Source organism: Pseudorca crassidens, chromosome 3 (genome assembly GCF_039906515.1).
Source record: "Pseudorca crassidens isolate mPseCra1 chromosome 3, mPseCra1.hap1, whole genome shotgun sequence".
NCBI lineage: Eukaryota > Metazoa > Chordata > Mammalia > Artiodactyla > Delphinidae > Pseudorca > Pseudorca crassidens.
The window spans coordinates 149,109,031-149,134,479 of record NC_090298.1 but is presented as its reverse complement, the minus strand read 5'-3'; the positions used below and the strand labels follow the sequence as shown (position 1 = coordinate 149,134,479).

At 45.2% G+C, this 25,449-nt stretch overlaps 1 protein-coding gene across 9 annotated transcripts in view; it reads left to right on the top strand.

Annotated features, from left to right (window-relative positions):
• TENM2 (teneurin transmembrane protein 2) overlaps positions 1-25,449 on the top strand; it is a 714,433-nt gene that overhangs the window by 490,050 nt on the left and 198,934 nt on the right. For all 9 annotated transcript variants that reach the window (XM_067732909.1, XM_067732913.1, XM_067732908.1 and 6 more), the window contains one exon: positions 4,440-4,645. In XM_067732909.1, the coding sequence (XP_067589010.1) occupies positions 4,440-4,645 (206 nt within the window). The remainder of the gene's footprint in view (positions 1-4,439; positions 4,646-25,449) is intronic.

The window sequence follows — 25,449 nt, the reverse complement described above, 5'->3', positions numbered from 1 at the left end:
AGGTATAGCTGACTGGATCTCAATTTCAGTGTTACTGGGGTGGGATAGGGAGGGTGGGAGGGAGGGAGACATAGGAGGGAAGAGATACGGGAACATATGTATATGTATAGCTGATTCACTTTGTTATAAAGCAGAAGCTAACACACCATTGTGAAGCAATTACACTCCAATAAAGATGTAAAAAATAAATAAATAAACCAGATGCCTGTTACACTGTAAAAAAAAAAAAATTCAGTGTTACTAAATAAAGCAGGATTTTCAATAAACTAAGCTAATCAATAAAATAACCAAACAGGCTTCTATAAAGTCCCACCAAAAATCAGTAATGGAAACAGAGCCTGACTCCCAATTTTAAGCTTGTTCCCATAGTTAAGTCTATTCTAGAAGAGTTAGACTGTCCCCTCTCCCTTGATAGATACATACATACATATATACACATATATGCACATATACATGTATATAAATTTATACATGCATATCACATATACACACAATGTCTTTTTGAAAATCCTTTACTCCGAAAAGAAAACCATGGAATATTACTCAGCCATAAAAAGAAGCGAAACTGAGTTATTTGTAGTGAGGTGGATGCACCTAGAGACTGTCATACAGGGTGAAGTAAGTCAGAAAGAGAAAAACAAATACCGTATGCTAACACATATGTATGGAATCTAGGGAAAAAAAGGGTTCTGAAGAACCTAGGGGCAGGACAGGAATAAAGATGCAGATGTAGAGAATGGACCTGAGGACACAGGGAGTGGGAAGGGTAAGCTGGGAAGAAGTGAGAGAGTGGCATGGACATATATACACTACCAAATGTAAAATAGCTAGATAGTGGGAAGCAGCCTCATAGCACAGGGAGATCAGCTCGGTGCTTTGTGACCACCTAGAGGGGTGGGATAGGGAGGGTGGGAGGGAGACGCAAGAGGGAGGGGATGTGGGGATATATGTATACATATAGCTGACTCACTTTGTTATACAGCAGAAACTAACACACCATTGTAAAGCAATTATACTCCAATGAAGATGGTAAAAAAAAAAAAGCCAGACATTTTCCCTTATCGTTTTTCATTCTTTTATTTAATTCAGTGTAACTAGCATATATTTTGCTATTATTATATGCTAGGGACCTTCTTTGTGTACTTCCATTTGTTACTCTCAGCCTATGAGATAGTTACTATTATTGTTCCCATTTTAACAAAAAGAGAATGAAGACCCAGAGAGGTTAAGCAAATTGCTGGTGGTCACACAACAAGGAAGAACCAGAGCCAGGATTTGAACCCAGTTGTCTGGCTACAAAACGTATACTTCAGCACCCAGGTGCACTGCCTCCTTTGGTGGATGGAACATGAGGGGCGGGGCATCTGAAACCCTGGTGGGGGAGTGTGACTACTGAGAAGTCAGCCTGTACTCATTGGCGGGAGCAGCTAATTACTGACTTCAGTGTCCTGAAGTTGGGGTCTACTGAAAGAAGGGGGACCCCACTACTATAAGAACCAAACCCAGACTTCCCTGGTGGTGGCAGTGGTTAAGAATCCGCCTGCCAATGCAGGGGACACGGGTTTGAGCCCTGGTCCGGGAAGATCCCACATGCCGCGGAGCAACTAAGCCCGTGTGCCACAACTACCGAGTCTGCACTCTAGAGCCCGCGAGGCACAACTACTGAGCCCGTGAGCCACAACTACTGAAGCCCGTGTGCCTAGAGCCCGTGCTCCGCAACAAGAGAAGCCACTGCAATAAGAAGCCCGCACACCGCAACGAAGAGTAGCCCCCACTCGCCACAACTAGAGAAAGCCCGCGTGCAGCAGCAAAGACCCAACGCAGCTAAAAATAAATAAATTTATTAAAAAAAAAAAAAAGAATCAACCCCCTGAGGCTCCTTGTCAGAATTTCTCCAGCGCAGCCGCTCCCTGGAAGCCTCTTCGCCACCTCTGGCGTCCTCATTTGGTTTGACATTATCAAAATCCGTTTAAGTTTCAACAGCAGATTAGTGGGCTCGTGGGTGCCGATTCCCTGCTACTTTTTCATAGCCTGTCATTAACCCAGCAACCCCTGAAAGCCCAACAGACACGAAAGAAAGCTCATTTTATTAAGTTTAAAGATGAGTGATTTCTTTAGAATTCTTTTTTATTTTTAGTGCATTTCTTTAACTTGTTGCTACACCGTGATTGCTGGGGTTACATTTGGTCTCTATCAGAGACTCCTAAACTATTCTTCCCCAGGGTTGGTTTTTTTTTTTCCTACAGCTCTTCCTTACTGCATCCTTTTTATTGTATCCTTTCCTCCAAAGGCCTTAATTTGGCGAGGAGAGGAGCCCTTCCAAAGCAGCATTTTTAAGTACAAATTCGTTTTTAATTTATAATAATCAGAGCTTCTGAACAACTGGTGATCACAAGTGGTTCCCCCTAGATATGTCATTATGTCAGCAAAATAAACAATATGCTTTTGAGGCTTAGAGCCTTACCGATAATAATAATCATGATAGCTAATTTTTATTTAGTGCTTACTTTGTGCCAAAAATTAGTCGAAGAGCTTTGCATGGGTTCACTCATTAAATCCTCCTAACAATGCTATGAAATAAATAATAATAGTGTCCCAGTTATACAAGGGAGGGAACTGAGGCACAGAGAATGGATACACTTTACCAAGTATCAAAGCTGGGGTTTGAACCAAGGCAGTCTCAGCCCAGTCTCTGCTCTTACACGCTATGCAGTATTCCTCCCCTACAGGAAAGTACTTCCTATCTGATAGGCAACATAAAAATGTTTGAGGAGCAAACCATCTGAAGAACTGACCCACGAAGGATTACTAGTTTCTTTTCTTCCTAACAATGTTTTGTGATGGAAGCTTCCAAACTCCTTCCAAACAGGAGCCTGTTCCCTATTCTAGAGGTCGAGGGTTTCTTCTTAAGGTCCAAAGCAGCGTGTCTTCTACTTTATTTTAAGCCCCTGTTTACTTCGTATTTGACCCACTATTGAACTAAATACGGGGAAAAAAATAACTTTACACCCTCAAGTCACTCTGTGGTTTTTCTTTTATAATTTAGATATGGAAAACCTTTAGGGATCCAAGAATGTCACCTCTCCATTTTCCGGAATGAGAAACCGGCACCAAAAGCACTTATGAGTATTGTCTTAATGCAGTGGCCGGGTGGTAACAGAGCCAGGTCAGCTAAGTCAGAATGCCTCACTCACCCTTCATGCCAGTCTTCTGCAACCTTATGATCTCTCTTGACCATCCACACCTTTCGCAATGGATTGTGGCCAAATACAGATGAATATATTCAGAAGAGTGCGTCCATTACAGAATGCAGGAGGGAGCTGGCTTCCCATCCTTTGCCCATGAGACTGAAGAAGTTTTAGATCCACAAGGCCGCCAAAGTGATCAATGAAAAAGTGAAAAGACCCTCAAAACCAAAATGTCTTCAGTTCTTTCTGGATTTGGTTTCAACTGGTTTAGAAGTTCTCAAGACGATAGGAGATTGTGGTTTTATATTTCCTTTCAAGTTCAGAATCCATTTGAAGGAATCACACGTGACCTATGTAAAACTAGCTTCCATCAAGGTTTTGTTCCCATTTTAGAGAGGATGATAATGAGACCCTGAGAGATCAGTTAACTTTTCTTGGGCAACTTCTAGTAACTCCCAGCTTTTTCTTCGTTCTGTGTTCATAAAGGAAACCACCCTCCGAAGTGTAGGAGACCCTGGCTAGTTCGTTGTTATTAAGAAACCCTCTTTTAAAATAGGAATTTCTGGAACTCCTATTATTAAAGTTCTGAAGGTTGCCGAGTATGGGCAACCAGTGGTTCCTATATAAGTGATTTCAAATAATGCAGCAGAGATGCACCAGTGTCACCGTGAGAGGGGTGTGGTTTCCACACGGTACTTAAGTCCCTCCTCTTAAGCGAGGAAGGGGTGACACCCAATGTTGGGTCAGCCTTAGAGCAAGTCAGCATTTTCTGTTGAGTTATTTTATTTATTTTGGACTGATGTTTGTTCACTGCTGGCTCTTTTTTATTAATTTATGAGAATGTCGGAGTATATTGGACTTGTTTGTGGCCGGAAAGAATAATTAACAGCTGCAAGAATTAAATCTGGTGCCAAATTAATATCACTCTCCCCTTTCCTACTGATCATTTTACATCCCAGTCACATTTGGAGTTTACATGTACTTATTAGACTCCAGCTCTTATGATAGTTGATCAGTAAAGAGTAATGTCAAGTTTAGCAAGCACTGTGCCAATATTTCAGATGCCCTGGGGTATGAGTTTCTAGGATTATTATTTAAAACCTAGATATTTTAAGTTGTGACCTAAAGAGAAATTTGCCATGGGTTTCACCATCATATATTTTTTAAATACTGGCATATAATCAAACAGAAATGTAGAGCCAACTAATGTGTACACATGTCATGGACTTGGTGTCAATTCCTATCTTCCAGTGCCCTGGTTCTTGAAGAACAGCAGCATAGACAGTGGCGAAGCGGAAGTTGGTCGGCGGGTGACCCAAGAAGTCCCACCTGGCGTGTTTTGGAGATCACAGATTCACATCAGTCAACCCCAGTTCTTAAAGTTCAATATCTCCCTCGGGAAGGATGCTCTCTTCGGTGTTTACATAAGAAGAGGACTTCCACCGTCTCATGCCCAGGTAGGAACATGCTTGATATAGCCATGAGTTTAAAAAAAAAACACCACTTCACACCCACTAGGATGGTTATAACTAAAGGATGGACAATAACAGTTGGAACCCTCCTGTATGCTTTGTGGGAATGTACAACGGAGGGCCACTGTGGAAGAGAATTCAATGGTTCTTCCAAAAGTTAAACAAAGAATTACAGTATGATCCAGCAGCTCCACTAATAGGTGTATTCCTACAGAGAATTGAAAACTTTATTTCTCATTTAACAATATGCACAAATGTTCATAGCAATGTTTATTCATAATAGCCCCGAAGTGGAAACAACCCAAATGTCCATCAACTAATGAATGGAGAAACAAAATGTGATCTATCCCTACCATGGGATAGTATTCAAACATAAAAGGGAATGAACTATTTTTTTAAAAAAAAGGGAATGAAATATTGTTACATGCTACAACATGGATGAATCTTGAAAATGTTATGCTAAATGAAAGAAGCCAGATACAGAAGGCTACGTACCGTTTGATTCCATTTGTATTGTCTGGAATAGGCAAATCCTTAGAGACAAAAAGGAGATTAGTGATTGCCAGGGGAGAGGGAGGAAAGAATCGGGACTGACTGCTAATACCTTTGGGGTTTCTTTTCGGGGTGATGCAAATGCTCTGAAATTAGATAGCGGTGATGGTTGCACAACATAGTGAATATACTAAAAACTACCAAACTGTAAAGTGGTTAAATTTATGTTACGGGAACTATTTCTCGGAAAAAGAAAATGGTTACCTCCCCACCTGATGACGTCACCTTTGCCAGACCTTTGCTCATCCTTGGGTACTTTATGTTGAAGGGGTCTAGTTATTTGTTAAAACATCACTAGGAGACATCCCACTGTGTTTGAAAAGAGTGACGTAACATTAACCAAAATTCAGCAACCATTTCTCTGTGGCTTCCCTGTGCTTCCCTGTACTAAGTGCCTTGGGAAGTGCTTGACACTGCGTAAGTGAGATTATTCCCAGCGTTGGGAATGACAAGATTAGATTAGATTATGGATTTCATTGTTTTTCTTCTCATCCCTCCTTTCATTTTTCCTGGTAGAGATTTTCTTATACATCCCACTTGGGATAAATTCACCCTCATCTAGTTTGGTTTTCTTTTCCAGTAAGAATTGTATATCCTAAGGAAAACCAAGCAGTGTTTTCCCGCCTCATTTCCTTTCAGATCCAGCAAGTAGGTAAAGAAGTACATTAGGAAAATACAGCAGTGGAGGGAAAAACACCCTTAACCACCCATTATATCCAGTCAAAGCTGACCTTTTTAAACATGTGTTGGGAAGGTATTCATCCAGAAAATTCAACTGGAAGAATTTAAAGCTTTAAACCCCTTGGCAAATGCAAAGCAGTCAGGCCACCATTTCTTTGTCCTTAGCTCACAGCAGACATTGCTAATCGATGACTGCACTTTTTCCTCACTAAACTCAGTGCACAGATACCTCCAAGAGAACCCTAAAGGCAGCCACCACCAATTGACTGGTGTTGGCTCTCAAGATGAAATTTATTTGCAGTCCCATCTTTACAGCCTGAAACGATCGATATAAGGGACCAAAAGGACTACTTCTTTTTTGAGCAGGGAGAGCTGTGTAGGTTTATATTAACATACACAGCCCATGCTATAGGGATCAATGTGTAAAGTGGTAATCAATAAGTCCTCCATCCATCCATCCAGAAAAATATTTATTGGTCTAAGCACTGATTATCTAGAGATGAGTTAACGTAGCCCATGACCAAGCAGAACTCTTGTTACAAAAATCACATCTGTCCTTTAAAGAGATTCTCATCAAGAGAAAGAGAAGGATTCAGCTAAGAGGAGTCCCTGAGGCATTTCTGTAACTTCTGGCCAGGTGCAGGGTGCAGGTGCAGGGTGCTGGTCTGGGAAGTTATGCAAATTGTTAGGGGGTCTCCCTGACCTTCAGGCTCCACTCTTTCTACTGTAGCATAATGAAAGATTGACAGCAGTGAAATCTACTTGTTGGCATTATTTGAGTAAGTAGGAACATGCCTCCTCTGGGCACAGCTGAGCATAACTTCCCTATCAGCCCCTTGGATGCCAGGAGCTTTGAGGCTGGGGCGGGGGGGAACCTCTCCCTTTTGACATTGTTCTGAAGCACTGCTATCCCCCTTCGCTTGCATGCTCTGAGCAGAATCATGGAAGGGCCAGCGATCATGGCAAGTCAAGTAGGTAACCCTCTGAAACTGAGTGATAGTGGACAGCAGGCAGAAACGTACTCTTCCCAGGTTCCCCGCTGTTCTGACATTCAGGACTCAAACCCTCAATGACAATGTCTCTCCTTCTTTTGTGGCTACACCACGCTGTCCATCTCCTGCTAAGCCGGTGATTGTTCTAGTGATCGGCCTCTCAAAATAGCTGCACTCCGGGGACAGCCCCTTCCCATTTCATGGGAAGGGAAATGAATAGGTGTGCACAGAGGGTTGCCGTCCAGCTCCCAGTTTGGGAGTTTAGCATGCGTCGGAGGGTCCGGTAAGCAAGACACGGTGCAGATGCTTAGAATGCACAGGACAGGTACAATACAGGGGCGCTCTTAAAAAAAGAAAGAGAGAAGACGACTCCCCACGCATTCTCACGATCGTTCGCTATCATAACGTGCCTTCGTGTCCATTTGATGAGCTACGTTTCCTGGAGGAGATGGAGCTTAGCCCCTCGCAGTGATAGGTGACTAACTCACGTCTCAAACCATTATAGAATTTTTCATTTCTATTGGTATATCCTATCAAGGAACATACGTTCTATGGGGATTGGCAGGCTAGCCAAGGTGACTCATTTGAGCTGAAAAGAGAGAAAGAGGAAGAAGTGGGGAGGGGGAGGAATATGAAATTCTCTCGGCTGCATTGCATGAATGGCTGTGCTTAAATTTTATTGAGTATCATGCTCTGACCAAGTGCCTACAAGATTTGGTATCCTTGTCCAAGGATATTAAATACAGGGGAGAATCCTTTCTTACCTGTTTAAATTTCCCAAAGAATCAGAGTCTGTCCCAGTTGACTTTTTGAACGTGGCTTTCTACAGCGATACAATACAGAGGTAGCATGGCATAGGGGAGAAGGTCCTGGAATTAGAAAACTGAGGATGGAGTCCCTGCTACGTGCTAACCAGGTGTCCTCGGACATGCGCCTTTACCTCTCTTAGCCTCAGTTTCCCTGTCTACCTGTGTTCCCTGCCTCACAGTGTTGCTATAATTACACTACCCCTACCACAACAAAGGGAGGATGGGAAAACACTCTGCAAACAGAAGCACAATATAAAGATATGGTACACTAGTGTTTCACTGTACTTAGAAATCCTGCGTGGCCCTAGTCAATACTGTCTGTCGATAAGCAATGATGTAAATATAGGTTTTTAAAATAAAATTAATTTTCTCGTTTTTTTCTTCTTATCAAAGGACAAATTGTTTTCATTACAGAAAAATTTTAAAAGCACAGAAAAACAAAAGGAAGTAAAAACACCCGTAATTGGAAGCAGTCCCCTTTTGCTGAATAGTTATGTAGTGTTTTTGCTATAGTAAAAGGTTATCAGTGGCACGGGCTTCCCTGGTGGCGCAGTGGTTGAGAGTCCACCTGGCGATGCAGGGGGCACAGGTTCGTGCCCCGGTCCGGGAAGATCCCACATGCCGCAGAGCGGCTGGGCCCTTGAGCCATGGCCGCTGAGCCTGCGCGTCCGGAGCCTGTGCTCCGCAACGGGAGAGGCCACAGCAGTGAGAGGCCCGCGTACCGCAAAAAAAAAAAAAAAAAAAAGCTATCAGTGGCAGTATAAAAAAAAACAAAAAAAACTCAGCATCTAAGTGGCTTAAAGCAACAGAGGCTATTTCTTGTTTATATCAGTGGTTCTCAACACAGGGCAATTCTTCCCTACCCCAGAGGCATTCTTCAGTGTCTGGAAATATTTTTGGTTGTCACCCTGGGGAGAGGTTGCTCCTGGCAGGCAGTGGCAGGTGGGCTGCTGCTAAACGCGCACAGGAGAACTCTCCACAGCAAGGAGTTATCCAGCCCCAAATGGCAAACATGTGGAGGTTGGGAACATCCTACTTCACGTGTTCACTTTGGGTGATACTGGGCTTTGCTCAGTGTCAGTCTCATTCAAGGGCACGGACCTGTGGAATTTCCACTGTCAGGAACATAACTAGTACCCTATCGCAAAGGAAGGAGAAGATGGTGAGTTATGCACCAATCCCGAAAGACTTCGGCTTGGAAATGTCACGTATCATTTAAGCCCTTCTCATATGGACCAAAGCAAGTCAGATCCTAACTTCCATGGAGCTGGAATTACAGTCCTCTGAGGTTCCTGGGTAGAGGGGCACCAGATATCCCAATGAAAGGCCCTTATGCCTTACGATAAAATATTGGGAGACCTGTCCTCATGGCTAGTCTTTGTGTACACCCTTAGTTCTTTTCCTGAAAGTAACCCTTACGGATTTTATACTAATTGCCAAATTTTCCTTCTGAAAGTTTATACCAATTACCCTCCCTACTCTCCTGCCCACCAGCGGCAGTAAGTGCCCGTATTATTTACTTGAACTCTTGCATAAACTGGATATCATTGTTTAATCCTTGTCTGTTAGAAAGGTAGCTATCCCATTGTCTTTTTTTTTTTTTTTGCGGTACATGGGCCTCTCGCTGTTGTGGCCTCTCCCGTTGTGGAGCACGGGCTCCAGACGCGCAGGCTCAGTGGCCATGGCTCAAGGGCCCAGCCGCTCCGCGGCATGTGGGATCTTCCCGGACCAGGGCACGAACCCATGTCCCCTGCATCGGCAGGTGGACTCTCAACCACTGCACCACCAGGGAAGCACCCACTGTCTTTTTTTTTTTTGCGTTACGCGGGCCTCTCGCTGTTGTGGCCTCTCCCGTTGCGGGGCACAGGCTCCGGACGCGCAGGCTCAGCGGCCATGGCTCACGGGCCCAGCCGCTCCGCGGCATGTGGGATCTTCCCGGACCGGGGCACGAACCCGTGTCTCCTGCATTGGCAGGCGGACTCTCAACCACTGCGCCACCAGGGAAGCCCCCCATTGTCTTTTAAATGCAGCATTTTGGTGCCCTGCATTCCATTTTTTTAAGACCTAGACAAAAAAGAAAAACAAAAGTTGATCTAAGCCATTGTCAACCTACCAACTCAAATTCTCATGGGGCTGGTGTATGTAAGGTAGCCTAGTCCGTCCTGCCGAGTATTTGGAATCCTACAAACTGTGTCAGGTTTGCTTGAGCCCAGTTCTAGAAGGGAAACAGGTGAGACTTAAAGATCGTCATCATCATCATCATCTGACCTGGATGCAGTGCTAGGGATCAAAGGAACTCTCAGAAGCTGTTGATGCAAGTGAGCATCTGGGTGGTTAAGGCAGGGAGCAGGTTTACTTGACAGTTCATCACGGATTGCTACTGATATGTCAAGCCAAGTAAAATCCTGCGTGAGAACAAGTCAATAATCGGCAAATTAGGTACATGATTAACCGAACCAACAAGATGCAGTTAACGCTGGGGAGGTCTGCTGGGACTTCACCTTCTCCCCAATCCTGTTTAGCGAGTATTAAAAACGCCTATTTCATCACTCAGACTGATGGAGCCATGAGCCCAGTCACTTCCAGAGGCAACTTGAACGTGTGGGGTGGGCTTACAGCTCCAGCTGTAAGGGTTGATTAGAGGCAGGTAGTAGGGATTAAATGACGCTAAGATGGAAACAGACACTGTCAACCCCAGTGCTTTACTCCGAGGTGTGTCTGTGGGATGGGAAGCAAAACTATCCACACATTCATTGAACGATAGAAGGGAACGATTTAAGAGACCACAAATTGCCCCATGATCATACCAGAGAAATGCAAATATGGCAGATCGAGCATGTGCAGACCAAGATCAAATGAGCCGAGCAAACATTCCTATTGTCCTCTTCAGCAGAATTCCCCTAAATGACATTTTTTCAAAGCAGATTTATAAATAGCGATGAGTGGGGTTAGCTGTTCGCCAGCTCGGTTTATCCCTTTCCAATTCAGAGCCTTGTTTGAAAATGAATTCCCTCTTTCCTTGTCCCCTTCTCTCTTGCCCAAGCAAGTCAACTGCACACAGTTTCCATTAGAGGTGGAAGTAACTGGATCCGTGGGTCAGTGGGACGCCCACGTGTTCTGAGCAGCCTGCTTCTGTCACTGTGCCCCTGTCCAGTGCCCATGATCCAGGCAGACAGGCTCTCCTTGGACTTCTGTCTTCCTGCAGAGCTGTGTTCTGGGATCTTAGTGGGGAGAGAATACCAGGGTTTGGGGCTGTCAGCTTGCATAGCCCACCACATAGCATTTTAATTTCATTTTGAAGGAAGGCATATTTTTACAGGCATGTTTTTCAGACCCTTCCTTTGCAAAAGAGCTTGAGGTATGGAGAAAGAGTTTGTGAAACCAAGAGAACCTTGGTTTCTTCTGTATTGGACTAAAAGTGCTTTTGGAAAGGTCTTTCTCAGGACACCCCTTGTGATTATCTGGTGGCCTCCTGATAGGAATGGAAACTGCCAATTAAATCAGTGGGTACCCTCCTGGGCAGTCACCAAGCAGGAAAAATCTCAGAAGATGCTTGAGTTTTACAAGGGGCCTTGTACTGAGGGGCATGCACGGGGAGGGCACGTTGAATGTTTTTCAAAAAAGTCAATTATTGAGAACATGGAACTCGGGGAGAAAGATAGAAACAGAGAAAGCAGGGATGAGTAAAAGGGGGCAGCGCCAAACCACATATTTTGACTGAGCAGAGTCTCAGAGGTGCTGTAAGTCAAGAGTTTCAAATTTTCCAGACAAAGACCTTAATCTTCAAGTGAAATCTTCCGTAGAACCCCATATATAAAACAAATCAATGTGACAGTTTTATTAGTATAAGCATGGTTTATAATTCAAATCCATGTTTACTATTGTAATGTTTTGATCTCTGTATATGTATGTTCGTATGTGTGTGTGTATATATATATATATGTTTATATGTGTGTACGTTAATAATCATGTATACAGATGGAGACAGAGACACAGAGAGAGAAACTAAACTCATGAGGTTAGTCACCCGTAGGAATAGGTGAGGAGAACAGGACTGAGAATTAGGTTTAAAAGGTACTTGTTCAAAGGGCTTCCCTGGTGGCGCAGTGGTTGAGAGTCCGCCTGCGGACGCAGGGGACATGGGTTCGTGCCCCGGTCCGGGAAGATCCCACATGCCGCGGAGCGGCTGGGCCCTTGAGCCATGGCCGCTGAGCCTGCGCGTCCGGAGCCTGTGCTCCGCAATGGGAGAGGCCACAACAGTGAGAGGCCCGTGTACCGCAAAAGAAAAAAAAAGGTACTTGTTCAGCAGGGCGGTGGGATGTGTGGTTGTGGTGGGATGAACTGGGAGATTGGGATTGACATACATACACTAATATGTATAGAATAGATAACTAATAAGAACCTGCTGTATAAAAAATAAAATAAAATAAAATTTCCTGAAGGATCATCTGCCTGCCACACCCTAGAATGAAAAGTAAATTCTGTGTATTTTGCCTCCTGTCAAAAAAAAAAAAAGTACTTGTTTTTATCCATAATAAAACATTAAAGGTAAGGCAAGCCCTTCCCCATCTCTAAGACACATGCCTGCTCACACACGTACAAAGGCTGAAAATAAATATGACACAATGCTAGCATTTATTCATTTGAGTGGTTGAAATATGGGTGATTTGTCACCATATTCTTTATACTTTTCTTAATTTTAGTAATCTCTCTGTCTCTAAGAAAAGTAGGTCTGTGACAAGCTTGAGTCTATTTTGAGTAAAACAAGCATTAAGAGGTTATAGATGATGACTCTAATCTTATAGCACTCTCAGGATTCAATTTATTTATGTACTTTGTTTTGTCTGCACAGCTTTGAGAAAAATCACAGTGAATATATATAAGCAGTTGCAAAGAGCAACTGTATTTTCTTTCATCATTTCCCTTACAGGCTCTGGCTGGTCTTCAATTAAATTGATCCACAAGCTTGCAGGAGGAGAGATAGAAAATAATCGTTTCAAGGTTAAATCACTTAAAATATCTACTCACATCCCTTGCCTTAGATACAGAAGTAGAGAGGTTGCACCCCAAACTTAAAATAAGCTGTGAAACTCTTTATTAAAAAAAAAAAAAAAACACCATTCTGGAACATGCTACATGTTCTTTTTTTTTAATTGAAGTATAGTCGTGCACAATATTATATGTTACAGGTTACAACATAGTGATTCACAATTTTTAAAGGTTCTACTCTATTTATAGTTATTAGAAAATATTGGCTATATTCCCCACATTGTACAATATATCCTTGTAGCTTATTTTATACCTAATAGTTTGTGCCTCTTACTCGCCTACCCCTATATTTCCCCTCCCCTCTTCCCTCTCCCCACTGGTGACTCCCAGTTTGTTCTCTATATCTGTGAGTCCGCTTCTTTTTTGTTATAGTCACTAGTTGGTTATATTTTTTAGGTTCTACATATAAGTGATATCATACATTATTTGGCTTTCTCTGTCTGACTTACTTCATTTAGCATAATGCCCTCCAAGTCCATCCATGTAGCTGCACATGTCAAAATTTCATTCTTTTATATGGCTGAGTAGTATTCCATTGTATATATACACCACATCTTCTTTATCCATTCATCTGTTGATGGACACTTAGGTTGCTTCTATATCTTGGCTGTTGTAAATAGTGCTACTGTGAACATTGGGGTGCAGTTACATGTTCATTTGAAACTGCATTCGTGGTTTAACATCCTGACATGAACTTGAACCTCTGCTCTGCCTGGCATTTGCTTGCAGGATCCACCAGCACAGTTGCTTATACAACTTTATCTGAGCAGACACACATCAGGTGGATTCAAAGACAACCCAGTGCAGATCTTGAAGTTTTCTAATAAACAGTGGAGTAACAGAAGTTCAGAGCTGTGTTCAGAGATATTTAGAAAAGATTTATTCCAAGATCTTCACAAAAATTAACAGCTTTTAAAATGTTCATTGAAGCCCCCCTCGGTACAGATGTTTGTAGGGAAGCCAAAGATGTTAGAAGACAAAAATTACTATCAGTCATCTGATCTCTCATAAAAATGTTCTCCACTCAGAGATCCCTCCCCATTTAACACTAGTTATAATAATACTAGTCAGCATGATTTGAGGGCTCCAGTGTGCCAAGGACTGTTTCACATGAATTGTTTTCTCTTCACAACAACCCTGTGAGGTAGGCACCATTAGGAGCAGCCCCATTTTACAGACGAAAGAACTGAGGCACAGCTTAGGGTCACAAAGCTGGTATGCACTGAACACAGCAGACTGGCACCTCCTTTTTCTCCTCTCTGCCGGCAGTCATTTCCAGGAACATCCTGCAGTACAATGTCAACATGAATGCTGACAGAGTAAAATTACAACTCAAGCCCAAGACGAGAATTTCATTAAGTCAACAAAAGTGATGCTGGAGATCTGCCTGTAAGCGCCCAGGGAAGCCTTGGTAAATGCAGATCTGGCTGAGGTAGCACAGTTAAATACTGTGGCAGAGAGAAGTGACAAGGAAGGTGACACGATCAGCGCTTCCAAGAGGGCGGTTCTAATATCGTAAAGAGAGGTCCTGGAAAATTTGATGGAGACCTCCAGTATGTTTACATTGGATTGTGTTGCACCAGTCAAGCTACAGGGATGCTGCATTGTTCTCGAGTATTTCATCAACTCTGAGATACGCACGATGCTCATCTTTTGACATCTCTGAAAACAGGATGCATTTTGCAGTCAGTGAAGTGGAGGGACAATGAAATGTTTGGTGTCGCATGCTTGTGTACGTAGGAAAGCTCAGTGTTCATTCTAAAAATTAGAGCGTAGTTGCAAGGATAACCTGAATATTCCTAGATATCAGATAAAAAATACTTTCATAATTACAGTTTTACTTTTCAAGGTAAATTCCGAATCAATCAATGTTAAGAGCATCCATTTTAAGTGGCCTTTTATTAATTCCAAATATCCTCAGATAACTAGATCCTACTGTATATGTCAAGTCAGGGAGGGTATTTAAATATAATTTTTTAAACATATAAATACACAAAAATAAAGTTTAAATAAACATTCTGTGGAATGCCTATGCAGCTGTTCCAGACACAGACAAGCATGGGCGTAAGGGTGTGGACCAGTCCAGACTGCCTGATCTTGAATTTTAACCTCCAGTATTTCCAAGCTGTGTGACCTTGGGCAAGTCCCTCAGCCTCTCTGTGCCCTGATTACTTCATCTATAAGATGGAGATAATAATATTATACATTCATAGCATTGTTGTTAGATGTAAACGAGGTAATCTTTATAAAGCACTTACAACTGGACTGGCACAAAGAAATGGTATAAGCTATCATCATGTTTTTCAAAGCATCCGTAATGCAAACCCCACAAGCTCCCAAACAAACAAAACAAAACAAATTCCAACTGTTTTATTAAAAGATAACTTTTATTTGTGGTTTTCTCATTATAAGAAGAATATATGCCAATGATAAGAAATATAGAAAACATTAACATTTTTAGTATATTTTCTGTTCACATGCATTAATCATTTTTACAAATATAGGATCATACCATACATACGCTTTTTACTCTGATTCTTTGCATAATGATAAGTAGGGAACAACTTTCTAAATTTGAATATTCTTCCATAAACTCATTTTAAATGCCTCAAAAATAACTCATTCTATAGATGAAAAAATTTTTAACATCTTTATTGGAGTATAATTGCTTTACAATGTTGTGTTAGTTTCTGCTGTATAACAAAGTGAATCAGCTATACGTATACATATATCCCCATATCCCCTCCCTCTTGCGTCTCCCTCCCACCCTCCCTATCCCACCCCTCTAGGTGGTCACTAAGCACCCAGCTGATCTCCCTGTGCTGTGCGGCTGCTTCCCACTAGCCATCTGCTTTACATTTGGTAGTGTATATATGTCCATGCCACTCTCTCACTTCGTCCCAGCTTACCCTTCCCTCTCCCCATGTCCTCAAGTCCATTCTCTACGTCTGCGTCTTTATTCCTGTCCTGCCTCTAGGTTCTTCAGAACCAATTTTTTAGATTCCATATATATGTGTTAGCATACAGTATCTGTTTTTCTCTTTCTGACTTACTTCACTCTGTATGACAGACTCTAAGTCCATCCACCTCACTACAAATAAATTTCGTTTCTTTTTATGGCTGAGTAATATTCCATTGTATATATGTGCCACATCTTCTTTATCCATTCATCTGTTGATGGACACTTAGGTTGCTTCCATGTCCTGGCTATTGTAAATAGAGCTGCAATGAACACTGTGGTACATGACTCTTTTTGAATTATGGTTTTCTCAGGGTATATGCCCAGTAGTGGGATTGCTGGGTCATATGGTAGTTCTATTTTTAGTTTTTTAAGGAATCTCCTCCATACTGTTCTCCATAGTGGCTGTATCAATTTACATTCCCACCAACAATGCAAGAGGGTTCCCTTTTCTCCACACCCTCTCCAGCATTTATCGTTTGTGGATTTTCTGATGATGGCCATTCTGACGGGTGTGAGGTGATACCTCATTGTAGTTTTGATTTGCATTTCTCTAATGATTAGTGATGTTGGGCATCCTTTCATGTGTTTGTTGGCCATCTGTATATCTTCTTTGGAGAAATGTCTATTTAGATATTCCGCCCATCTTTGGATTGGGTTGTTTGTTTTTGTATGGAAACACAAAAGACCCCAAATAGCCAAAGCAATCTTGAGAAAGAAAAACGGAGCTGGAGGAATCAGGCTCCCTGACTTCAGACTATACTACAAAGCTATTGACAAAGGATTAATCTCCGAAATATACAAGCACCTCATGCAGCTCAATATTTATTTAGTTTTTAATAATTTCCTTATGATGAATCCTTAAGAGTAGAATTGCTAGCATAAAGGAGTTACAATATGTCACACTTATGTAACAATAACAACAGCCATAAGAATAGCTGGTATTGATCTGGTGCTTACTGTGAGCTGGGCTGGACTCACAGTGACCCTCAGAGGTAGGAAATTTTACTGTCTGCATCTTAGGGATTAGAGAGCAGAGACTCAGAGAGTTGAAGTAACTTGCCCAGGGTCACAGTGCAGCCTGGTGAAAGGTTTAGGCCCAGCTTTGAGGGAAGCCACCAGTGCCCATGATTCAGTTCCGCTTTTGTGCTCGGGAAGGCATTTTGTGACTAGACACGTTCCCAGTTTACTCCCTCTCCTCAGTGATACATTTGATTTATTTTCACAAGCAGCCCACATAAGACCCTCCTGTTGATCTTAGGAGGGCATGGGGCCAAATGTGACATTGTTGATAAAGCACCGTCTAAAGACAATTACATGGGAATGTGCAGTAAATAAGAGATCACATCAGAAAGGCACTGAGAGGTAAAAACTTCCATTCTTCCGACCTCGTGGTAGAGCTTTGGCACATCTTGGAGTAGCCTTGAGATGTTCATCACTTTTGCTGAACTTGACCCATACACTGTGGCTGACTAGGTCTTCAGAGCAGTCCCTTCCACCCTTCTCCTGGGTTGGATCAAAAGGCAGCATGATGAGGGCATAGCCTTGTGGGAAGACGAAATATGAAATCAGTCCATTCATGTGCTCAACAAATATTCACTGAATGTCAGTACTGGGGATGCAGAGGTGAAAGGCATTTAAAAAGATAGGGACCTGACAAGTTAAGCAACAACGGCAGCATCATGTAGGGAGGGCTGGAAGATGCGGTACGGGGTGGAAGATTAGAACTGACGTTCCGGAATCAGCTTGGTCTGGGTTTGAATCTTATCTCTGCTCTGTAGTAGCTGGAGGTTTGTGGATTCTCTAGATTCAGCTGTGCCATCCGTAGAATGAGGGCTGTGCCTCATCAGGTTGTTGTGAGAATAAATGAGCTAATGCCTAGGAAATAGTAAGCACCCCGTGGAGATCAGTCGATTAGTCTGACTGCTTATGACTCTTACCGCTCCCTCGCAGGTAACCTAGCAACCAGAGGTCTCTACAGGGAGAGAATGGCAAGGTCTCTGGCAGAAACCAGCGCTGGTTTGCAAACTGAGTTTTCCTTGGTCCTCCTCAAGACTAATCCAGATTGCAAAGATCAGGGTCTTCCAACTCGGTCAGGATTGGAAGGATTGGAAACAACTCAGGATTCCTGTCTCCTCTCAATCCTTTTATAAATATACGAGGTGGCGGGGGATCGGGGTGCCTCTCCTGGGGCACATTGCACAGCACATCCAGTCGTGTCCGGCCCGAGCCCAGCTCTTCGTGGGCTGGGAGAGGGGTGGACAGTGTGCATCCTGCTAGCGCTGTTCTGTTGTACATTTCTCAAAGGCAATGCCATGTATCATTTATGAAGTTTGTTCCTGTCCCTTGTGTGATAAACTCATCAAATGTTAGCTAAAGAGTTGGGTACAGGTAGTTGAAGACCATGAAAATAGGCCACCAATTCTAACCTGTGCAGGATTCTAGGACAGCTTCCTGAAGGAGATGCTACCCGAGCTGACTCTTAGAAGGTGAGTTAAACAGATAAAGAGAAAGGGGAGAGAGGGAAAGATCATTCCGAGCCGAGGGCAGTGAAGATCCCCCTTTTGGATGGGCCGTGTCGAAGCTTCACATAACGACTGTCCTTTTTTAAAAATGGTGCTTTTCTTTAGCCGTCACTTACCCACGAGGACATAGCTTTTCCTTTCAGAACTGGCTCTTACAAGGCCAGGAGGGACCAAGGAGGGCAGCCCCTCTGGAGGTTTAGTAGCTGTGACCCTGGATTGAGTTGTTGCAGATTTACAGCGTGTACACAGCCCCTGCTAGGAATCCACGTTAAATAAAAGGAAAAAAGTGGTCAAACACCACAGAGCTATGAATTGCCCTTGAAACTGGGAACACACACTTTTTATGTACTGAGGGGAAGTCTTGAAAATAGGAGATCAGGACTTAGGGTTTTCAACTGTTTCTCCCTGATCTCGAAAATTTCGTGGGAGAGGGTTAACAATCTCCCAGGAAGACCCTGTCTTCAGATAGATACATCATTCTATCAGAGGCAGACCATAACCTTGGACTCCACCAACGTTTCTTGAGCACCTACTATGTGCCGTGTGTCGAGGGGCTGCAGCAGTGGACAAGGCAGAGCTGGCCCTTGTGTAGCTGCCGGGCACTGGCATTAGGCCCCTCTAAGAATTCCCAAGAAGGAAGGGCCACCTACCAGGGAATGCATTGTCCCTGCCTTGCCCTGGCCTGGCCTTATTACTTAAAGTTTGTCCGTGTTGGGACTTCCCTGGTGGTCCAGTGGTTAGGACTCTGTGCTTCCACCGCAGGGGGCACGGGTTCGATCCCTGGTCGGATCCTAGCATGCCACATGGTGTGGCCAAAAAAAAAAATATGATAACGTTTATCTGTCTTTCTCGTGGAAATCCCTCTGAAACACCTCTGAGAAGGAGGGGTGCTGGGATCTCACCATGGTATTAGAGTTGGTGCTAACATTCTTTAGCAGTAACAGTCGATCCTCTTCTATTCATTTTTCATTCCCCCTACATTCCCCCCATCCCATCCCAGACATTCAAAACACACTCCTTCAAAAACCACACTTTTAGGCTTGACAACGGAGTTGGTGGGCAGGGGGTGGGGCTTGGCAGGACCCATCAGCTGCTTATCTTCACCCAGCAAACCGCCAAAGCCCCTGCCAATTCCAGAGGGCCCTCAGGGGAACCAGACACCGTGAGCGCACCAGGTGGGAAGCTCTCTTTTTAGTACAGAAAAAGGGTCTGGTCTCATCTTTGATAACCGTTCGTCAGAGCGTCCGTCTCTGCAGACCTTCCATCGGGCTACCGTCATACTGAAAGGAAACTCTGAAGTTTTAGAAGGCCAGCTCTCTGAGGGCAAAGACTGTCGGGTTCCCTGCCTCATCTCCAGGGCTGACAGCAGTGTGGTCTGTAGGGGGCGCATCCATCCCCGTGGCCTGCTGGTCCCCTCTGCAGCCTGCCGACCCACGGTCTTGTCCGTACTCCCTCCAACTCCGCGGTGCTGGCCCGCTTGCTCTCCCCGAGTCATGCCAAGCTCATTCTGTCTCGTAGCTTTGGCACTGGCTGTTCCCTCTTTCTGGAATGCTCCTCCCTGATATTCAGGTGGCTCCTTCCTTCCTTCTGTCAGGCCTCTACCCAAACGCCATGCCCTCCGTGAGCCCTTTCCCGACAAGGGGCTCTAAAACTGGATACTCCTTTCTGCTTTATCCCCATACTCTACTCTATTTGGCTTCAGTCAACTGAATTTAGCCATAAATGACTAGCCGCCCAATGCACACATTTTGCGTGTACAGTTGGATTCCTAAAATGTGAAAAGTGTGTCTATCTGAGTAAGCACCGTCACAATCACGATATAAAGCGTTGCCACCCCTCAGAAGCTCCCCTGGGCCCCATGGCAACCTCCTACCAGCCCCCCACTGATCTGCGTTCTGCCGCTAGAGGTTAGGTTTGTCTTCCCTGTAGTTTTATGAACAGGGTAGCCTGTGCTCCTTTGTGTCTGGCCTCTTGCACTCAGCCTAATACCAATGAGATTCACCCATGTTGTTGTGTGTACCCATGGCTCATCCCCGTTATTACCGAGTAGACGTCCGGTTGTATGGCTGCACTATAATCGGCTTGTCCGCTCACTTGTTGACGGGCATTTGGGTTGTCTTTGGTTTGCCCTTTTTTATTCATAGCCCTCATCACTCCGTGGCATTCTGTTCCCCTGAGGCAATGTCAGTCCCCCGGAGGGCAGGAACCTTGGCCATAGGATTCACTGCTGGATCCCCAGGGCCCAGAGCAGGGAGGGCCGGGCACATAGTAGGTGCTCAATGTTTGTTGATGGAACCAATAGTTTTACATTCATTTTCCCCTGTAGCATGAGGCCTGGGCAAGACACAGGCTTGCAAGCGGGGCTTCAGATCTTTCTTTCCTGTGAACCCAGTCTAGAGACCTTCAAGCCCTCCAAGGGAAACCAGACGTTAGCTGGGGCTCCCTGCTCGGTGCTCAGTGTGTCTGTGCCCTGTCGTCCTGCCCATGATTTCTGAGTTCCTGTGCCTTCTTCCTCTTGTATCTTCTGATCTCTGCTTTCTTGCCCCGTGATAGCCAGGAAAGATGCTCACTCTCTTTGTTGGTTTCCATAAGAAATTCCATCACGTCAAGGCTCTTAACAATTTCCCTTAGTTTTTTTCTCTTTTTTTATTTCTTGGATTTGGGAGTGTGGGGAGGGGTCACAGGAAGAGGCCACATTGTGGCCTGGGTGGTCCCCAACATCTTGCTGCTCTCACCTCCCCTCCCTTTACCTCTCTCTAGCTCCCTCTCTATTTCCAGTAACCAAAAATGTCTTCCTTTGTCTCTCCCAGAAAAGTCCCGCCTGCCCTCACGTTCCTTGGTTTCTTGCTTTCTGCTTAAGCAGTGTGTTGAAGAACAGTTTTTCCCCCAATAAGATTAGTAAAATGGCTCCATCTCATCACAGATGGGCGGGGTACCCCCTGAATCCCAGGCACCCCTGTCTTTGTCTTACCAGCGCAGCCTACCAAGAGGGAAGAGATACTCCGGGTCAGGGCAATGGAATCCAAAACACAGAGCAACTTGTGTCCTGAGTATGATTCTGTTGACAGTCCTGCAGGCTGCTTTAGGAGCCCCTTTCTGTCATCGGAGGCCCTCCCACCCTGACACACAGCATAGATTCTCTTTCCCAAAGACAGGAAGGTAAACCTTGATCTCCCCACATGAGCAAGGCTGACCAGCACCACGTTCCGGCTGCCTGTTTATTCAGTGCACTGGCCTGGAACGCAGCGGATTCGGGACACGCTCTCCTAAGCTGACTGCTTGGGTGTGAAGCCCAGTTCTGCCACTTACCAACTCCTGAGCTAGTGATGTAACCTCTCTGTGCCTCGGTTTCCTCATACGCAAAGTGGGGATAGTGATTTGTATTCATTGGGGCTATTATAAGCATTAAATGAGATCGTACGTGCGAATCACTTAGAACAGTGCCTGGCCTCATTAAATGTTACCTCGTAGTATCATCCAAGCAGTTAGCAAACAAAACTCAGGAAAACTGTTTACTAAAAATTCCTAAGAACTTTTCCTAAAGAGGTTATGTCCTTTCAGTAGTTGTATCACCAAATTCCACTGTGTTGGTATACACTCCACTCTGGGTACGATTTCCTTTGGGCCTAAAGGTTTACATTCATTCAGTCAAGATGTTTGCTGAGTACCCACTACGTGCCAGGCACTGCTCTAGGCCCCAGGGGATACCATATGGAATAAAACAGACACACCTCCTACTTATTTATTTATTTATTTTTCTGGATTCAAAGCTGGTTAACATTTATTTATTTGTTTGGTGGGTTTTTTTTTATTGAGGTATAGTTTATGTACAATATTATATAAGTTTCAGGTGTACAACATAGTGATTCACAATGTTTAAAGATTACATGCCATTTATAGTTATTCTAAGGTCTCCCAGTCTTAAGAAGTTCGTGTTCAAGAGGAGTGAGATGGGGCTTCCCTGGTGGCACAGTGGTTGAGAGTCCGCCTGCCGATGCGGGGGACGCAGGTTCATGCCCCGGTCCGGGAAGATCCCACATGCCGCGGAGCGGCTGGGCCCGTGAGCCATGGCCGCTGGGCCTGCGTGTCCGGAGCCTGTGCTCCGCAACGGGAGAGGCCACAGCAGTGAGAGGCCTGCGTACCACACACACAAAAAAAAGAGTAGTGAGATGGACTATAAATTAGCAGATAAGTGACAAGGTTTTTTTCAATGAGTTTTTGCTGAGGACAGAAAAGGAGAAGTGATAGAAGCATTTTAGAATGGGTGGTTAGGGATGCCCTTTCTAAGGTCATGGTGTTTAGGCGGGCATGATTGACAAAAGGAGCAGGCAGCTGGGGACTTCCCTGGTGGTCCAGTGGTAAAGAATTCACCTTCCAATGAAGGGGACGCGGGTTTGATCCCTGGTCTGGAAACTAAGATCCCACATGGCACGGGGCAACTAAGCCTGCACGCCTCAACTACTGAGCTCGCGCGCCTCAACGAGAGAGCCCATGTACTGCAAACCTCAGAGTCCATGCGCCCTGGAGCCCGCGTGCCACTACTAGAGAGAGAAAACCCACAAGCCACAACTAGAGAGAAGCCTGCGTGCCACAGCGAAGAGCCCGCTCTGAAATGAATGATCCCACATGCCTCAGCGAAGATCCCGTGTGCCACAACTAAGACCCAATGCGGCCAAAACTAAAATAAATAAATTGTTAAAAAAAAAATGGAAAGAAAAAAAGCAGGCAGCTGTAGGATCAGGAGGAAGAGCTTGTGCAAAGGCCCTGAGGCTGGGATGAGCTTGGCATATTCCAGAGACAGAGAGGAGAGCAGTGTGGCTGGAACACAAGGAGAGAGAAGTTTGGAGGTGGGCAAGAGGAAGTTATGGGCCAGGTATGGCCAGCACCCAGCAAAACCATCCAGAACTTTCTTGACCTCTTTTTGCATCTTCTCCAGTGGTCCATCTTTCTGTCCTCAGGTGCCCAACCCACTCTGCTCAAGTCTGACGCTAGCACTCCTGGGCTCTGCCTTCCTCCCCCTTCTCTGCTCACTGACATCTTTAGGAAATTTACAAACCAAGCCAGCCACCAGCTATGCTGGAAGCTACAGCCAGGTTCTTAGAAAACTTAAGGCGACCTCCCACCGTTAAGACTCATGCAAATCCAAGTTCAAGTCCTCGCTTGGCCACCAACCGCAGTCAGTGGCCCTGGGTATGTTTCTTAACTTCTCTAGCAGCCTTTGTTCTCTCCTGAGAAATGGGGAGGAGAATAAGATTTCTGGGAGGATGAAATGAGATACCATATATCAGCTTTTGCCATTATGCCTGGCACATAGCAAGTGCCTAGAAAAAAAAATAGGTACTTCTTCTTTTTGATGATTACGTTTTCCGCCACTGCAAGAGGACGTGTGGTGAAGGAATCAAGAGTTGCACCTGTGTGGATGTAGTCTCCCCTGCTCCTTACTGTAAGGAATTTCAGGCTGCTTGAGCCGCACGATGGAGCCCAGCATGATGATTGCTACAGTCCGCAAATACAGGTGCTGTTTCCTTCCCAGAAGCTTAGGGGCGCGTTCTCATAGCCGGTGGGCAGACAGCCCAGCAGTGCCCACACTGGGCCAGTCAGCATCTAATGAAGTGACTTGGACACTGTAAGTAGGAACTGAAAATGACACGCGAGGCCACGTGGAAGGAAGGGAGCCCCCCACCCCCACCGGAGCACGGCCCACCACCCTCATCCTTCCACGCTTCCCGGAGCACTCAGCCCTTTGAAGGAGAGAAAAGAGGTGGTGCAGAGCTTTCAATGAGGAATCAGCCAGACCCACTTTGCCACGGGCCTAGCTGGAGGCGGAAAGAGATGCACAGGCCCCCAGGAGCACCCCACCACTGCCCGTTGTCACCAGATGCCACCAGAGACTCTGTGGTCATGTGGCTTCGAGCAGCCCTCGCTCACACATGCTGCTTCCCTGCCATCCAGCCGACTGCTGTGTGTGCCCTGCCGTCTGAGGCAGAATCAACATCAGACATCAGGAGGCCGGGGATGCAGCCAGCGCGGGGCCAGGCGCGGCAGGCTCTCCGTGGGAAATGTCGGCATTCGCCGCTGCTCCTGTCCACGTGGGCCCTCAGCGAGCAGGTGGTCCAAATAGCAAGAAACTTACTTACCCGCCCCCCGCCCCACTTTCCCGGGGTCCTGGACCCAGTAATAACATCTTCCTGAAGGGTGATGGATCTGTCTTTAACCTTGCCCTCTGTGGCAGGTGTGTATTTGCATGGCTTCCAGAAGCATCTCTCAGCTGCGCGCTCCCTGCCTGTGGACGCTTTCCCTCCTGGGAAAGCGACAGGCCCTGCTCAGCGGTGCAGCCCCCTCTGCTCTCTCCTCCAGCTCCTCTGGAAACCCACTAAGTTGTCTTAATTACCATTTCTCCTTGGTCTCTGCCAAGAAGGGGGCAGATTGAAACTTGGATCAAATATTTCCTGTGGTTTCTTTCTTTGTCCCTCAAGTGCTCGTAAAAGTTGTGCTTTCATGCCACTTTGGGCTATGACTGATGACTTAAAGGCACAGCCCTCACACTGCATGCCAACATGCGTTGTTTTCCAGAGGCCAAGGGAAAGAAGAGAACTTCCGTGACAGAGGGGGAGTTTATCAGGGGTTATGGCGCTGTCACCCTCTGGGTGACCTTACTGCCTGGTCAAGAGAGGCCAGCTGCCTTGAGAGACAGACTTGGCCCTGCAGGCAGCCTGTGCACACACATCCCCCATCGGGGTTGGGTCACGGGCCTTCTGATCCTCTTCCAAGGCTCTCTGCAGATCTATCAGACAGAACGTGCCAGGAAGCAACCTTCTTAGTCCTTCAAGCACAGCACGGTCCTCCAACAGCCTGGAATTGATCATGATGGGATCCTGGAGCTAAGGAAACAGATGTCCCTGGTGCTAAGCCTGAGTTATCAATCCCCAAGTGCTGGGGCATGAGAAAGCAACTCTGGCCAGGGTCTGAGTTCTTGGAAGATGGACTCTTCCTAGTGTCAGCCAGGCTGCCGTCTAGGATTCCTAGAGAGCAGAGGCTCTCCAGAACCAGATGGCCTCCATGCAAACCAGCTTGTTACTGTGCTTCTGCTTTCCCTGCCCTGGAAAGCAGTCTCTGCATCTGGCTGGCTTGATCCACCTTGTGTTTCTAGCCTCCAACCCTCCCCGGGTTATAGCAGCCGTGAATGATGCTATGTGACGCTGCTTGGTATATGTTAACCTGT